General features: G+C 45.5%; 1 protein-coding gene and 1 long non-coding RNA gene across 2 annotated transcripts; both read right to left on the bottom strand.

The window, feature by feature from the left end:
* Positions 1-828: 828 nt before the first annotated feature.
* On the bottom strand, positions 829-3,926 carry LOC140462900 (transcription factor MafB-like). The gene has a single exon (XM_072556344.1). The coding sequence runs from the start codon at positions 3,448-3,450 to the stop codon at positions 2,452-2,454; it is 999 nt and encodes a 332-aa protein (XP_072412445.1). The 5' UTR covers positions 3,451-3,926; the 3' UTR covers positions 829-2,451.
* Positions 3,927-7,957: 4,031 nt separating this feature from the next.
* On the bottom strand, positions 7,958-13,552 carry LOC140462901 (uncharacterized). The gene is made up of 3 exons (XR_011954553.1): positions 13,284-13,552; positions 11,387-11,455; positions 7,958-8,113 (listed from the first exon to the last, which is right to left on the bottom strand). It is a non-coding gene; the product is annotated as an uncharacterized lncRNA (long non-coding RNA).
* Positions 13,553-16,992: the final 3,440 nt, after the last annotated feature.

The following is a 16,992-nucleotide window of genomic DNA, read 5'->3' as shown; positions in this document are numbered from 1 at the left end:
TGATTAAAGACAATATGCTTTATTGGCACTCAGCTAACTACAGGGCAAACTGGGTAACCTCTTCTCTGTTCCCACCATTAGAAACGTCCATTTCATAATGAAAATTAAAATTCATAATGGCAACTGATATGGCATAAACACCTCCTACATAAACGAACTCCGGCCTCTGAAAACTTCCATCCACATAGTATTCAAACAGAATACAGCATGCTAAACATACCATGGGGCTTTTCTTTCTATTTTCTTATTACTGTTGTTCAATTAGCCCCACTGTTTCATTCAATGCATGCATGAGAGGACGTTAATATGCACTGGCAGTTCCCACAAACAATATTCCTCCCAATCTTTCCCAAGCTAGTATGCGATAACTGGCAATGAATGCAATTAAAATCATCAAAATAACACTCAACCAGTAAATGCGAATAAAAAGCAAAATTCAAAATTTGAACTCTTGTGTATAAGTACGAGCCTTATAACAGCAAAAAGATTGAATATGTTACAGATTAAAGACAGTGATTTTCCCAGTGACACGAAAAAAAATCTGCTATTGCTGTGGGATTTAATGTATAATTCTTGGCATAGTGTCAGGATGATCTGGAGTGCCAAAGGTATGGTAGGGGTGTAGGCACCCAGAGTGACAATGGTAATAGGAGTGGAGATTACACACATGAGTATGTTACAGTAATAATACAGATTTGAACTTATGTAATACACTTTGACTGCGCCTCTTGACTTTTTTGCACACTTGAATTTATTTTTCAATAATAAGCAAAACAAAGAAAAAGGATCAAGTGAAGGTGAGAATAAAAGACATCGGAGAAGCACATGTCAAAATAAATGCCATTTGAATGACTTTAATAAGCATATAATAGAAAAAAAAACAGTCTTCACAGAACAAAAGAGAAAAGACAGAAACCATCTCTTTTTTTTTGGATAACACCACCATACTCCAGATCGGAACAGATAATTGAAAGGCATCGTCATTCCCATAAGCTGTCTGCTTATGATCTCTTCAGAATTTATGGGAGCAATTTTTGTGAGCAGTTAATGAATCTGCATGAGGTCGTTTCAATCACTACAATCAATGTTTTATTTCTCTCTTCTCGACTGGAGAAAAATAATCATGCTTTAACAATATTTAAAAAGTAAAGACGCACAAATGTTTTCAAGCCGTCCAGTTATATTCATGTTAACTTAACAGATTTTATTCATTTTTTAAAAAAAAACTCACTTAGGTCAGACGCCGTTTTGCATCCGCTCAGCAGTGCGCGGTTTACAAAGAGAGTTTTCAATTTGGTCACACTGTATCAGTGCTTCTTACACACTGATCTTGCACACAGAAAAAGAATGCATACTATCGAGAATTAAAGAGAGTACATTATCAAGCATCACTTTGGTGTAAAGAAGGCTTTAGCCGACCAGCTTGGCTAATGGAGCCTTCGTACACTGTCAGTAATAAAAAATAGTTTCAATTTCAGATTTCTTAAAAAAAAACTTTAAAACATTCTCACTACAGTGACTGTCTATTTGTTAGCAAGCATTGGATTTACAACATACAGAACCCAAAACTTGACCTTTCTCTTTCTGTCTCCAGAATTGGCAGGGATTTAGGAAATTAACCGCATTTATAAAACAAATACAGCTTCCTACTGTGTGACGAACAGTTTACAATTGGAGTATCCAAAAAAAAACTAATTTTAAAAAAGTGTCATAGTCTTAAATCAGCTAAATTCTGAAGCAATCACCGCCCATGTTCAGAGCGCCAGGTAAAATTAACACGTTAATGGCACAAGGAAAGACTGTTGCTAATTGTATGGTATATATTCATATCTGTCCGTTTCCTTTTTTTAAAAACAAAAACTGCAGCAAACAAAACAACGAGGGAAATAAAGTAACCAAAACAAAGAAAGAAGATGCGCAGAAGTTACAATGTTGGTTTCTGTTAAAGCGGAAAATTGCCCACAACTTTCCTCCCCCCCCCCCCGAAAAAAAGATTCATTAAAAAAAAACACAGCCTGCTGAAATGGTTCAGTGCATATGGACACAGTTCTTGCTGCATTTATTTACAAGCTGTTATATTCGTCAGCTAAAAAAAAACCGAGGACTGCACAGACAGTAAAAAGTTCAACTATTCTGTGATAACTTCTTTCAAATACACAAGCTAAGAACAACGCCATGCCGAGGAAAGTAAACTGGTACAAAATAGAAATTATTACCATACATGTCCAGCATGCAGGATTAATTTGTGTATGCGTGTGTGTGTGTGTTTTAAATGCAGGTTTTCTATTTTTTTCTCTATATATATATATATATAAAACCAACACAGGCAATACATGGATGGGCAATGTTGTAGATAAGTAACTCGCTCGCTCGCTCTCGCTCTCTCTAACAATTCTCAAGCAGGCATATGGATGGGGTGTTATAGATGGAGGATGGCAGGCGTTAGGGGACTCACATGAAGAAATCTGGAGACGGCGGATTGTCGCTGGTGGACCCAGCCTCTCTGAAGCCATTGCTGGCGAGTTTCTCGCACTTGAGTTTGTAGGCGTCTCGCTCCCTCATCAGCCTGGCTACCTCTTGCTTGAGCTGCTCGACCTGCTGGATGAGCTGGGTCTTCTCGTTCTCCAGCAGGTGCTTCTGTTGCACCCGCTTGTAGCGACAGGACTGCGCGTAGCCGCGGTTCTTCAGGGTCCGGCGTTTCTGCTTCAGGCGGATCACGTCGTCCTTGGAGAAACCCCGGAGGTGCCGGTTCAGCTCCCGCACCGACATGCTGACCAGCTGCTCGTCCGAGAACCTGTCCTCGGCGTGCAGGCCCGGGTGATGGGGGGAGCTCTGGATTTGCTGCGAGGGAGATGAGGTGCCCGACGCTGGAGAGCCGTGTTGTTGTTGCTGCTGTTGCTGTTGCTGCTGTTGCTGCTGGTGGTGGTGGTGGTGGTGGTGCCCATGGTGGTGGTGCGGATGGTGGGCACCGTTACCCAGCTCGTCCGGGCTCACACCTGGGTACTGGTGATGGTGGTGATGGTGGTGATGGTGACCCCGAAAGCCATCATAGGCCGCCTGCTGCTGCTGCTGCTGCTGCTGCTGCTGCTGTTGCAACTGGACAGCGTGAGCGTTCCCGATCAGAGCCTCCACCGCGTCCTCCGGACTGAAGTTCAGCGCCTCCGGGTTCAGCTGTTGGTAGTTGGCCGTCATCCAGTACAAGTCTTCCAGGTGGGTCTTCTGCTCGGTGGGGCTGAAGCTGGGCGAGGAAGGCACCGAGCTACACGGCGTGCTGATAGGGGTGGACGAGACCGAGCCCGCGGGCTGTAACCGGTTGCAGTGTCTCCCGGAGCGGTCAGTTCCCAGGGGCTCCTTCTTCACGTCGAATTTCATCAGATCAAAGTCATTGACATACTCCATGGCTAGCGGGCTGGTAGGCAACTCTGCATTAATGGCCAACTCTGTAGTCATTGCTTTTCTTTGCAGTCTGGTTCTGGATGTTCCCGACACTCTCAAAGTCCCTCGTCCTGCTTTCTTCTCTCTCTCCCTCTCTCTTTCGATTCGGTTGTCCCTGTTCGGACAGAGGTCCTTCACTCTCTCGCCCCCCCAGCCTCTTTGCACGGATGGTTCTCAGTGAGTAAAACTTCTCTGAACGGCGCGTTGCATGGAGAGAGAGAGAGAGACACAGCGGGGAGGAGAAAGACTTTTTTTTTCCCCCTGCTTGCCTTCAGCTTCGTTGTCACCGCGTAGCGATCCCTCTGTTAAACTGGCCGGACTGACATTCAGCTGCCGCTGCTCTGGTAGCGAAACGAAGAAGCAAAACAGCCAAAAAGAGCGGGCATTAAAAACAGAACCCTCGAGGAGGGGGAGAGAGGGTTTTAAATAAAAAAGCTCGAAAAGCACCAGAATTGAAGGAGGAGGTTGGGGTTTGGTGAGGGGGGGGGGGGGGTGAGAGGTTGGGGGGGGGGGGGGCAGGGAGTGAGGCCAGCAAGTTGTCCGGAATGGCCCCTCCAATGCTGCCGAGCCCCCGGTGCAAGTTCTAAGTTCTGTCCTCCCGGACCAGATCAAGTAAAACGAGAAGCTTCTTGGGGTTTTTTTTTGGAGAAAAGCAGGAGCGTTTCTCTTGCTGGTTTTGTTTGGTTGCTGCTGCCGCTGCTGTTTCTCCCGGCTCAGCTGTGCCTCTCTGCAAAAAAAAAGGGGGGTAAGAGAAAAAAATAATGGAAAAAAAAAATCACCCACAACCAATCTGCTGCTGATCAGGCAGCTTTTAGCACAGATTGCAAATCTCCTTTTTCTTAAAAGAGTATATAACCCCCCCGGCAGACGTCACTCCCTGGAGGCGGGGCTCTCGCCGCCCCCCGCCAATCAGCGCCTCCTCGACAAGGAATTAGCATAATAGGATAGAAACAAGGGAAGTGGAGTTTGACAATTAGAGCCAATCAGCTGACAATCAGCTGGGCAGCAGAGAGCTGCCAAGCCAGCCTTCCCCAGTCCAAAGGCAGTTCCAGAGTCCAAAACTCATCCTAAAGACAGACACAGAGGCATATACACAGGCTAAAGACAGATACAGAGGCATATACACAGGCTAAAGACAGATACACAGATCAATGCACACTCCAAAGTCAGATACAGAGGCATACACACAGTCTCCCTATCCCCAAAACCGGACACATTGACATATACACAGCTTCCTCCAGACAAGAGACATCTTCATAACCCAAAGACAAGTACAGAGACCAACTCGCAGCCCAAAGACATGTAGAGAGATTATATACACGGCCTTCCCTAGCTCACACACAGATACAGACACATACACAGTCTTTCTCAAACACAGAAAATCAGGCAAGATTCATGTACACAGCACAAAGACAAATGCAGAAACAAGTACAGATACATTTACACAGCCTTCCCCAGCCTCCCAAAATTACAGAGGTCATTGACAAATACAGAAACACACACACACACCAAAGGTAGGTACAGGTACACATACACAGCTTTTCCCAACCAATGACAGTTCCAAAAACACACATAGCCCAGCAAGAGTACAGATTCAGAAACATATACTTAGCCCAAAGACAGATACAGAGGCATCCCACACCTCAGACAGACAAATGAATAGCTTAAAACATATGTAGAGACATATGCATAGCATCTATAGTCCAAAAACAATGACATTGTTATATACATTGTCTTCCTCGGCCCGAAGAACAATACAGGGATATACACTCAGCCTTCTCTCTGTTCATCCCCGCTCGTCTAACATTGCAGTCCACTCGGATCCTTCCACAGCCACTGTTATAACGGCTTCATTCCCACAGCCGCTGCCTTCAGTTGCAGAGGCCATGGCTGCTCTCCACCGACCTCTTCCTTTCCCCATTTGTAAGGGTTCCACTCTTCACCAAGTGCCATTCAATTCCTAAAGCTCCTGGTTCTTCTACACCTTGCACACTGATCGTAACCCCAATGCACATGGACAATTACCCCCAATACACACTGACAATTACTCCAATTAACACTGACAATTACCCCAATACACACTATCAATTACCCCAATATGCACAAACAAATACGAGTCGAGAGTGTGGTGCTGGAAAAGTACAGCAGGTCATCAGGATGAAGAGCTTATGCCCGAAACGTCGACTCCCCTGCTCCTCGGATGCTGCCTGACCTGCTGAGCTTTTTCAGCACCACACTCTCGACTCTAATCTCCAGCATCTGCAGTCCTCACTTTCTCCGCATTAACAAATACCCCAATACATACTGACAATTGCCCTCATATACACTGACCACGTTCCAAACCAAACTGACTGTGTATCCTTCAATACACACTGGTCATGTTTGTCAATAAACACTGACTACATGCACATTGACTATAAACCCAATACACACTGGTCCTTACCCCCAATACACACTGGTCCTTACCCCCAATACACACTGGTCCTTACCCCCAATACACACTGGTCCTTACCCCCAATACACACTGGTCCTTACCCCCAATACACACTGGTCCTTACCCCCAATACACACTGGTCCTTACCCCCAATACACACTGGTCCTTACCCCCAATACACACTGGTCCTTACCTTAGTGTTCGTTCGATTTCTCACCCCAGTAATGTTAATGCCCTGTTGCTTTGTTGTTCTTTTTTGACAGAATATTCCCCTCATGTACTTCGCTCTCCCTCTGTCTTGTTGACTTTCTGATTATTCTGTTTCTTTTATCTTTCCTGGCCGCTGTTAACTCTCTTTTTGACTTTATCTCTGTTCCTCTTTTGAACTTCTTCGCTCTCCCTGATATCCGACCACCATCCCCCCCTCCCCCCCCCCCCCCCCCCCCGCCCCCTTCAGTCTCTGGCTTTCTCACTCTATCTGCCTTTCGTAACCTCTCTTATATGTCTCCCCACCGATTTTTTCCTTTACACTGCCCCTTCCTTTCGGTCTTTCTCGCCCTTTCATTCCTTGATATGTTTCTTTCACTCCTTTTAGAATCTCAGCCTTCCACTCGCACGCACTCCATCAATCCAGACACCACATCCAGTCCCTTGTTTTTCATGAGGCTTTGGGTTTGCCGCGCTGTTTGAATGCAGACTAACCGTGGAGATGAATATCGACCAGCTCACTATGGTTTAGAGCCTCGCTGTTCAGAAGCCAAGTGCAGCATTTGCTCTACGAGAGAGAGAGAGAGAGAGAGAGAGGTGCTGGGGGCGTTCTAAGGTTGTTTAAAACCAAAGGTCCAATTCCATCGCGTTTTGCGAAGGAGTTGTAAATACTTGCAAATAAATATCTAAACTCAGGTCATCAAAACTCTGCAATCTCCTTCTGTTGACATGCAGCTGGTGGTAACCACTTGGCACCATTCTCAAAGTATACTTTATAATTTAGCTCCAGAGAAAATCGTTACCTCGCACCAGGTGGATCGATACTGTTTCCCCTACGTTGACAGACTTAGCAAACCCCTCCTCCCTCTTCCAGTTTTCCCAGGGTACGGGCAGTAAAATATTGCCTGCAGGTTCAACCTCCCCCCCCCCCCCCCACTCGGTGCAATGCTTGTTGTAAATTAAAGGACATTTAAAAGAAATCAAAACGGCGATTGGCTGCTCGGTTCTTGCACGCATGCTTCACAGCATTTGGCTGCTTGACTGGCCTGGCATGTTTCAGCACAGACTCACAGGCACAAGGAAAGCTCTACAAAGTGCGACCCCGTGTGTTCAGATCAGGGCGCAGGGGAAAAGGGAGAGAGCGCGGAAATCAGCCAGCGAGAGACGCGAACGAGCAGCACAGGAAACCGTTAGCACCGTCCCTCAGATACTGCTGCCTCAGGACGGACAGAGAGGGCCAGTTTTCAAACAATGGTCACAAAAGGAGGGGCAAAGGGACAGGGAAGCATTTTGAAACCCGCATTAAACTTATGACTGGTTGGTATGACAGTTACTAACAGCGAACGTCATGTCAAATATTCGTGGGTACGCCTTCAGTAGGTAGTTAGCATCTAGTGCATTGTCTATCTGTGGAGATATTCGGTACTCCAATATGTCTGGTACCTCCTAGTCCTTTCAGCTTGTGCGAATCCTTCACAATAGCTTTCTCACTCCTTTATTTTAAAACAGTTACAAATTGGAGATGAACCATATCCAGTTATCTTTGGATTTTTTTGAACTGTCTTATTTTATGTTTATAGATACAGAATCTGGAGTTGTGCTGTGATTTACATGAACGAGATTTAGGTGGTGTAACGATTAGTTATCTACGAAAACCACGGTAGATTTCTGTATCATTACATATTTTTAAAATGTTCGATACGTGAGCCCAGCGCAGCGATGTGTAATAACGAATTCCCAGCTCTTTCCGCAAAACAAGGTGTATCTTTGACTCTGAGCATCGCCCCTCTCCACAAAACCCAGTTGAAGTAATTACAGGCAGCCGAGGACATGTGTCGCTTAAGTTGCTCTGCGTTTATTTAACAAACAAAAAGAACGAGCGAAGCGGACGGGGATGCGGCGATAACATTGGCCCGGGAGAATGTGTGGGATGAGCATTTGCAGCATCTTGCTGCCCAGTCACTGGTACACTCAAACTTTCCGAGCCACGTTCCTGCGAATCCCGGGACAGCAAGAACGGGTCAGCTGTTGAGAAAACTAAAAAAAAAGTCTTATTTCCATCCATCGTCGCTCTTACAACTCGACAAGGGAGCGAGGAAATAGTCACTTTGACAATAACAAAAAAGTTTCAAACAATATCCTCACAGTCAGAGCTAGGTGACAGGTGCTTACAAATGTAAAGGGACTATTAAAAATATATAATCTATCATGTGAAATCTATTTAGAGACAGTATCTTAGCATTTAATCATAAATTATTGAAATTGAGACTTGTCACTCAGTTACACGCTAATTAGCGATCAGAGAACAACATGATATATCACTTAGATTTCTTTTTGAAAAAAAGTGAACCCATGGACCATGGCTTCGAACACATATTTGGTATAATTTTATTCCTATTCCTGGGATAGATAAATTTATTTCAGTTGTAACCGACTTTGCGTTGGGATGTAAATGGACTAAAAGGGCTTTTTCTAAAAAAAAAGGGGGGCCGTGTGAGTGGTGATTTTCCAGTTGTGCTCTGTTAACGCGGGTTGGGATGGATCGGGCGCCAGAATAAATTAGGACAGCGATCAGGACACGAGATTTGAGTGCCGAAAATTCCTTCCCGCTCCAGGATGATAAGAGTGGGGTTAGAACCAAATGCGAGAGTTATCAGACCCGACCTTAAGAGTAGCAAGAGTCGGTGACAAACAAAACTCATCGAGATCAGTCCTGGTGGTTTCCCGGGATAATGTCAGAAATGAATTAATTGACCCCGCTGCTTCTTCAATTCCATCTCACTGAGAATGAACGGTGTGAATAAATCTTTATGGATAGGTGCTCGCTTGTTTACAGAGGATATTTAAATGTAACTGCTATTGGAGGGAAACCCGTTTGACTCCAAGCTTGGCTCTCACCCAACTCCGCACCCGCTCCCACGTTATCTTCTATTGGGGTGAGTTGTAAATATTTATTCCCCTTTCCTCGCCATCCCAGGCTCCTCTGGGCTTTCAGGGGTTATGTTTCCGAGATCGCGAAGAGATCGGTTTCAATGTCAGGCGTGGGGTTTCATTGCTCCGCCTGATCTCGCCTGTCAAGTTTTAAACACCTACAAAAATGTAGTGGACGGTAACTATAATTTTAATACCCATCCCTCTCCCGGGCAGGGTCGACGCTACACGTGCCCAGCAGAGATGAATGAGAAGGACACTCTCTCCAGGAATTAAAGAAAGAGAGCTTTAACTCCGTCCTGAACTTTGGGGTGAACAGGATACAGGCAGATGCCTCAGACTATCTATAAATACAGGAAAGGGAGAACGTGTATGTAGATGGAGAGACGAATCGTGCTAAATCAGATTAATAGTGGGCTATTTAAACACAGGAGATTGAGCTATCTTACAAGGGGGTCATTTTTTTTCATCGTTTACTCACAACCCGTTACAGATTGACTAGGTTTCTAACCGAAATGGAAATCACCTGCGTGTTTGCTCGGGATGCTTGAGCCTCCTCCTGCCCCTCTCTCTCTCTCTCTCTCTGTCTCTCTCCCCTGACCTCAGGCTTTGGAGCTGGGAAAACTGGGAGCCCTAAGCGCGGCTGCAATACTTGCGAATGCCCCCCAACAGCCAACTCCCACCCCTCCGCCCCCTTTCTGATCACTATGCACTAGTCCCGAGTAGATAAGTGACTAGATCTTTGTATTGCAGAGCTCTCAATTTCAAACAATGCGTGAACACTAACAGACACTGACAGTAACACACGCACTCAGACACACCAACACACTGACACGCAGAGAGATAAACCCTGACAGAGGCACTCACTAACACACACTGACACTACACACACAGACACATTGACATTAATGCACACAGACACACTGACACTAATACACACGGGCATACATTAACACATACTGACACGAATACACGCTAACACAAACTGACATTAACAAACACCAACATTCACTGACACGAACAGGCACTGACACTAACACACACACTGACACTAACATATTCTAACACTGTCACGCACTGACACTAACACACACTGACAGTACCACACGCCATCACCACACAATGACATTAACACACACACTGACACTAACAGTAACAGGCTCTGTCACTAACACTCCACTGATACTAACACACGCTAACATTGGTACGAACAGGCACTGACGTTAAACAAAACACTGACACTTACACACAGGCACTAACATACACTGACACTGTCATATAATTGACACTAACACTGACAGTAACACATAACATCGCCACATACTGATACTAACACACACACATGATGTTCACATACGAGAGGCAGGGAAGCATCTCCCGCCAGTTACGCTTATTCGTGGCATCCAGACTCTAAACAACAGAAGCAAAGGTGATGAGATACAGTCACATTCACACACACATTCACTCACTCACTCAGGCCAATGCGTCACAGTGCACCCTGACACACAATGAGTTTGCAAACATCAAACAAGTAAAACGAGACCCCCCTCTCACACGTTACCCAACCACAACACACATGCTGTCACATACGTGAGCCCACCCCCCTCCCCGGCCCCCTTCTCGTTCATGGACCATTTTGCAGATATTTACAGCAATCAGACTGTTCACAAAGCGCTTTGTTATCAAAGTTTGGATATCAGGCAGAAATCGCTGGTCAAACTAAACCGTTTTATCCTTTCGGAGTCTTTTAGTGAAATGGAATTTGAATTGAACAGGACAGGGTGATGGAATACCGAATTTCTGCACAGAAGCAGAGTGGATGGAGTGTGGACCCAGCCCGGAGTTTTTTTTAGATAAACATTCACAAAAGGGGTTCTAATTAATACCGAATACACATTCGCCCCGTTAAACTTCACAATCTCATTCCGTTGTCGTTTCGACACCACCGAAATCTTTGAGAATTGAGGAATTTAAAACAAAACTCGAGAGCGTCTTTTGAGTAAACAGAAATACAGCAAAGTCCAGGCGCGAACCACTGCTATTTTATACATATTTTGTAACACGGGTTAGACAAGTTGAACTTTGTTTTGTCCCCAGTTATTGCTGCCACTCTAAACGTGTTGGTTCAGAAGAAACGACAGTGGGCATAAAGTCGGGAGGTGTGTGTGTGTATGTGTGTGGTTGGGGGGGTTGGGGGTGAATGCCCAAGTGAGGAAAAAATAAGACTTGAAGAGCAAGAGAAGGAGAAACTGAGCGAGAGAAAGCGCGCGGGGAAATGAGTACATGAAGGGGGATAACTGGGCCGCTCAGTGGTTAGATTTACTGTACTGTGTTGGGAATGCTTTCTTCAATAATTCATCGCAGTTTTATGCAGGACACCTCTCTTGATGCCGAAGCGACTCGTCTTAACCCGATTGGCGATCGCACCATCAAATGTGCGCCTGGTTCCTGTGAAGGCAAAGGGGAGCGTGTGTGAGCAAATTATTCCACATGAGCGCAGAAGGACAGGGCGGCGGGAGTAGTCAGCACCATCCAAAAGAGGTCAAGAGGGTGTTACTGCTGAAAACTTTGGTATTTTTTCAAAAAATGCACGGATTTAAACTCAAGCGTCAAGAGACACTGGCCAATAGTGAAATGCACACACGACAGCACCATATCGGCGCCTTGTTTCTGTGTTGGGTAAAATCCGTGGTTATTTTTATTTGAATTAATGTCCGAAAATGAATGCAAAGGTAGATCCAACAGCAAATGTCTTATTTGAAAAAAAATAGGGAAAATTGCTGGGGAACAGCTAGTTATGCTTCTGCGGATGTGCCTAGCCTGTGAATACGCCGTTCTTGGGAGTTTAATGTTTGCTGCTGCTAAATACTCAGAATGTGTTTTTTTCCCCTCTTTCTGATGTCTGTCTGTCACTGCCGGCAGATCAAACTGGGACGGGGTGGGGAAGGGACAGCTTTCTCTCTGTCCAAATTTGCTTCGTCCTGATCTGTGGCTTTTTCGCTCTCTCTTTCTATCTCCCCATCCCACCCCTTCACGTGTTAGACATCGCAATACCCCCCCCCCCCCCAGCCCCCACACACCCCGTACCCAAGCCCGAAGGAAACAGCACACGCGAACCAGAAAAGTGGCGCTCCTCAATGAAACCTGCATTTTCGCAGCAGAGCTACAGGGGGCGGCCTTGAGTCAGTTCACCGGCCAAGGACGGGGTGGGATCGGATCCCAGGGTGGGCTTGAGGGGGGAGGGGGGAGGGGGGGTGGTGTGGAAGAGACTGAGTTTGCCACAGTGCTTTGGTGGTAATTTGCAGCCCCAAGTGTGCTCTCGCTTAGTCTCTGCTTCCCCCCCCCCACCCCCCCAACCACCTCCCCCTCCCCCCCCCCCCCCCCCCGGCCAGGCCAAAGCTACTGGTCAGGATTGTGCAGGAACGGTTCCCCTGCGCTCTGCCCCCAACCAAAGCGACGCAAACTTGCGACCGACGGAAATACGACGAATAAAATACTGTCACGGTGCCACGGATTAAAAGGAACCGGTGAGGTAGACACCGAAGCGGGCCCTTTACCTGAAACAGAGCAGCGGATCGAAGGGAGACAGCTCAACCTCAAATTCGTAACATTCAGAAACCTACCCCCTTCGACACTTTCTACAGAATTGCTCATCTGCCCCTTTCAACTGGGGCCAAACACCGAGGAAGCTCGTTTTGATTCACAGCCAATGTGTGGCGAACGAAATTGCATTTTCAAATTCGCAAAGTGCACCCGAATTACCGCCTATTGCGTTCGTCAAGTTAGGACAGAGAGAGAAAATAAAAACGGGCACTCTCACAATTTTTTTCCTTCGGGAGGGAGTTTTCCTCCGCTAATATCACACCGTTTAAGGGATTGCGTACAATAGATTCTCAAATCGGCCGCGTTTTAACTCAGAGAAATGAACTCTGATCGACAAAACGAAATGCGTTCCTGTCCTTGGGATTTCATGGACAGGTCGTCGATTACGAAAGGAAAGGGTCCCTTTTTTCATGTTCGTTTATTTTCTAATAATAAAGATGGGTTGCATCAGTTGCTTGCACGACCGCCAATGGATTTTATTACCTGTTGTTGCAATTCAGCCGAAGTTGCGCAAAAGTTACGACGGAGCTCTCAACTTTCAATCACTATAATATTAATTAAAGTGTTGGAAAGGAACGTTCCAGCGAGTGCAACCCAACAGAACAGAGTGAATCATTGACAAATCACTGAAATTTGGCATTTGTGCAAAACCACTAGCGGCCCACACACTTACATCGTGTGCCTTCTCCCTCAGCACAGATCACTCAGCGAAGTTGCCATTAAACTTCACTTTCATCAGCCTGAAATTTGGGCTTTGTGTCTTGTACTGTACCAAACAACAACACCCTCCATTTGTGAATCCTTTTGATGTCGGCTGCAACTTTCATCTTTGACCTCCGCCAACTCACGCCTCCGGTCTCCAGATAAGAGTCCATCTTGTCTCCAGCTCCCACATTGGAGATGTCCAGGCGCCTCCCTTCCACCCGCTTCTTATCTTTTGCAAAACAGATAGCCTGTGACACTGCTGGGCCAAGTGAAATCGCATGCAGATCACCTCCGCCAAGATCTCAGTCGAATGGCCATTCCTCTTCCTCCAGATAAGAGTCCAAAATGTCTCCAGCTCCAACATTGGAAATGCCCACCTACCTATGTTCCTGCTTTGACTTGCTGGTTGCCCATTGTCACATCTAGAAATCACAAGATGGTAGCCTTGACCAGACATCAGAGCAAATAAAGGCTGGAATAACTCAGCAGGTTAAACAGCATGGATGGTGAAATAGCAGCAATGTAACTAATCTAGTAATCAGGAGGCCCAGGCTATTCCCTTGGGGATTGGTGAATGGCAGCAGGTGGATTGAAATTCAATTAATAAACTCAGGAAGAGTGACAGTGACCCCACCTCTGAGCCAGGAGTTCAAGACTCACCTGCTCCAGAGATGTGGCATGACATCTCTGAGCAGAAAATATCTACCTGAAATTCCTTGTGTTAGCAAAAACAAAATCTGGCAGACAATATGGGTCAAAGTTAAATAAAACAAAGAACTGTGGATGGTTGAGATCCGAAACAAAAGCAGAAATTGCTGGAGAAACTCAGTGTGGGAGATAGAAAGCAGAGTTAATGATTTGAGTACAGTGGGTTCTGCTGAAGTCATGGGACTTAAAATCTTAACCATGCTTCCCTCAGATGCTGCCAGAATTGCCGAGTGTCTCCAGGGATTTTTGTTTTTTGTTAAGGGTCTTAATAATGGTGAGCAAGAAACTACGTTATATTATTTTAAAAACCCACAAAATCCATCTGGCTTTATAAACATCCTTAGGGAAAGCCACTCTGTTCTGGCCTACAGACTTCATACAGCATAGAAAGAGGCCATTTGGTCCATCATGCTGGAAACATCTCTTCAAAGGATCATTGTTACCTTGCTTCAATCTCCTTTCTCCTCATTCCTTTGAAAATTTGTTTATTCAATTAATTATCTGCTGTCCTCTTGAATGCCTCAAATGAACCTGGCTCAACCACATTTTCAGGCAATGTATTTGACATCCCAACCACTCTCTGGCTGAAACTTTTCGACATGTATGGTCCTTACTTCTTTCACAAAAATTCATTTTATTTATTACCATCTCAGATCATAAGACCCTACAATGGATAGTGCAGACAGTTGAGAGGATCATCAGAGTCTCTCTGCCCTCCATTACAGACATTTACATCACACACTGCATCCGAAAGGCTAAGAGCATTGTGGAAAACCACACACACCCCTCACCCAAAACCTTCGCCCTCCTGCCATCTGGCAGAAGATACCAGAAGCATTCAGTCTCTCACAGCCAGATTGTGCAACAGCTTCTTCTCCCAAGCCACCAAGCTCCTTAACACAGTATAATCAGGCTATTTCCCATGTGAAATTCTTTTGTATTGCTGCTAGAAAAATGTCTATTATTTATCATCCTTCTGTTACACTGTAACTTGCATGTTTTGCTCTTATGCACTTTACGCTGTGTATGATCGTGTAGTTTGTGCTGTCCACATAGCACCCTCGGTAGTAGAGGAATGCTGTATCACTTTTACTGTATCAGTTATATATAATAGAAATGACAAATGAAAGCTACTCTATTTTACTCTTGAGATGAGAGTGGGGTGCTGGAAAAGCACAGCAGGTCAGGCAGCATCCGAGGAGCAGGAGAATTGACGATTCAGGCAAAAGCCTTTCATCAGAAATGGGGCTGTGAACTAAGGGGTGGAGAGCTAAATGGGACGGGGGTGGGGCTGTGGGGAAGATAGCTGAGAGTGTGAAAGGTACTCTACTCCACCCATTCACAGGATGAGGGCATTGCTGGCTAGGCACCATTTGTTACCCAAGCAAAAGTGAGGACTGCAGATGCTGGAAATCAGAGTCTAGATTAGAGTGGTGCTTTTGCCCGAAATGTCGATTTTCCTGCTCCTTAAATGCTGCCTGACCTGCTGTGCTTTTCCAGCACCACTCAAATCTAGACCATTTGTTACCCATCTCTAATTGCCCAGATGGCAGTTAAGAGTCAACCATACTGATGTGTATCTGGAGTCACATGTAGGCCAGACCAGTTTCCTTCCCTAGACAAAGTTTAACAGCCCTGTGAAATGGCCATGTGAGCTATTCAGTTCAGGGGCAGTCAGGGATGGGCAATGAAATGCTAGCCTTGCCAAAATCCCAAAAATGAATACAAACCAGGTAGATGATCTGCACTGTTTCTCATTCTGAAGATACAGCTTGACCCATTGAGGCTTTTCAGAATTTTCCTTGCTCTTCTGTCCATTTCCTGCATCTATGATTTTTCTTTTCTTTCTGTCTTTCTTTCTTTCTTTCTTTCTTTCTTTTTTTCTTTCTTTCATTTTCTTCCTTTCTTCCTTTCTCTCTTTTTTCAGCATTCTGGAGATGTTGTCCTACTGGGAAGATTGGTAATTAGTGCCCATCCCAGTTGCTCCTTTTGATGTTCAGGAAAGATTTTCACCTCATGAGAGTGAAGAAGCTTCCAATATGTGGTCAAACCATTTTGGATTGTGGCTTGGCAAATTGAATCAGCCTCCCACAGCCTTGTCCATAAGACCATAAGAAGTAAGAGTAGAAGTAAGGCCATTTGGCCCATTGAGTCAAATCCACCATTCAATCATAGCTGCCGGGCATTTCAACACCACTTAATCACATTCTCCCCAGATCCCTTAATTCCTTGTGAGATTAAGAATTTATCAATCTCTGTCTTGAAGACATTTATAAGACCATAAGAAATAGGAGTAGAAGTGAGGCCATTCAGCTCATCGAGTCTACTCTGCCATTTTGTCAAACAGCAGGTAACCAAAATCCCTGATCAGGCTCAGAATCTCAGAGCCCTGCTACAGAGGCCACAGGCCAGAGATCCAAGGAAGGGTTTACTGACCTGCTGCACACACAGGATTGCTGCTAATGTCTGGCTTCTAATCTTCAGAACACGCACTTCAGTACCAGCCTCATGTGTCTCGGCTTCCAACTGAACTCATCAGTGGATTTGATCTCCACTAGCCAGGAACACTGTGATATTTGCATTAAAGGGTTGGACTGTACAACCCCTCCCACACTCCTCTCACTGCCATCAGCATAGATGAACATAACAGACACTTATATATAAAATGGGCACCTGTCTGAAAGCAGAGGCAAGATAGCGCAGTGGCTTTCACTGTATTGGAGAAAGGAGAGTATTTCTATGAGGGGAATACTCTATTCTCATCAGAGACCCATGATTCAAACCTTCCTAGCCTCTAAAATTTCATTTCACAGCTTCCTGCCTCTACTCACACCCTATTTGCTGGTGTTTACCAGCTGGGCCTAACCAAATACCCCTGAACCAAGCTCACCTGAACACTGGGATCCATGATACTTCTTCCCTCGTGACTGCCTGCACTTCCCAGCAGTGGCCACTCTGCGGTTCTGGTG

The sequence above is a fragment of the Chiloscyllium punctatum genome, chromosome 37 (assembly GCF_047496795.1).
Source record: "Chiloscyllium punctatum isolate Juve2018m chromosome 37, sChiPun1.3, whole genome shotgun sequence".
Classification (NCBI taxonomy): Eukaryota; Metazoa; Chordata; class Chondrichthyes; order Orectolobiformes; family Hemiscylliidae; genus Chiloscyllium; species Chiloscyllium punctatum.
The sequence above is the reverse complement of the archived record's forward strand: the minus strand, read 5'-3'. Positions and strand labels throughout refer to the sequence as shown.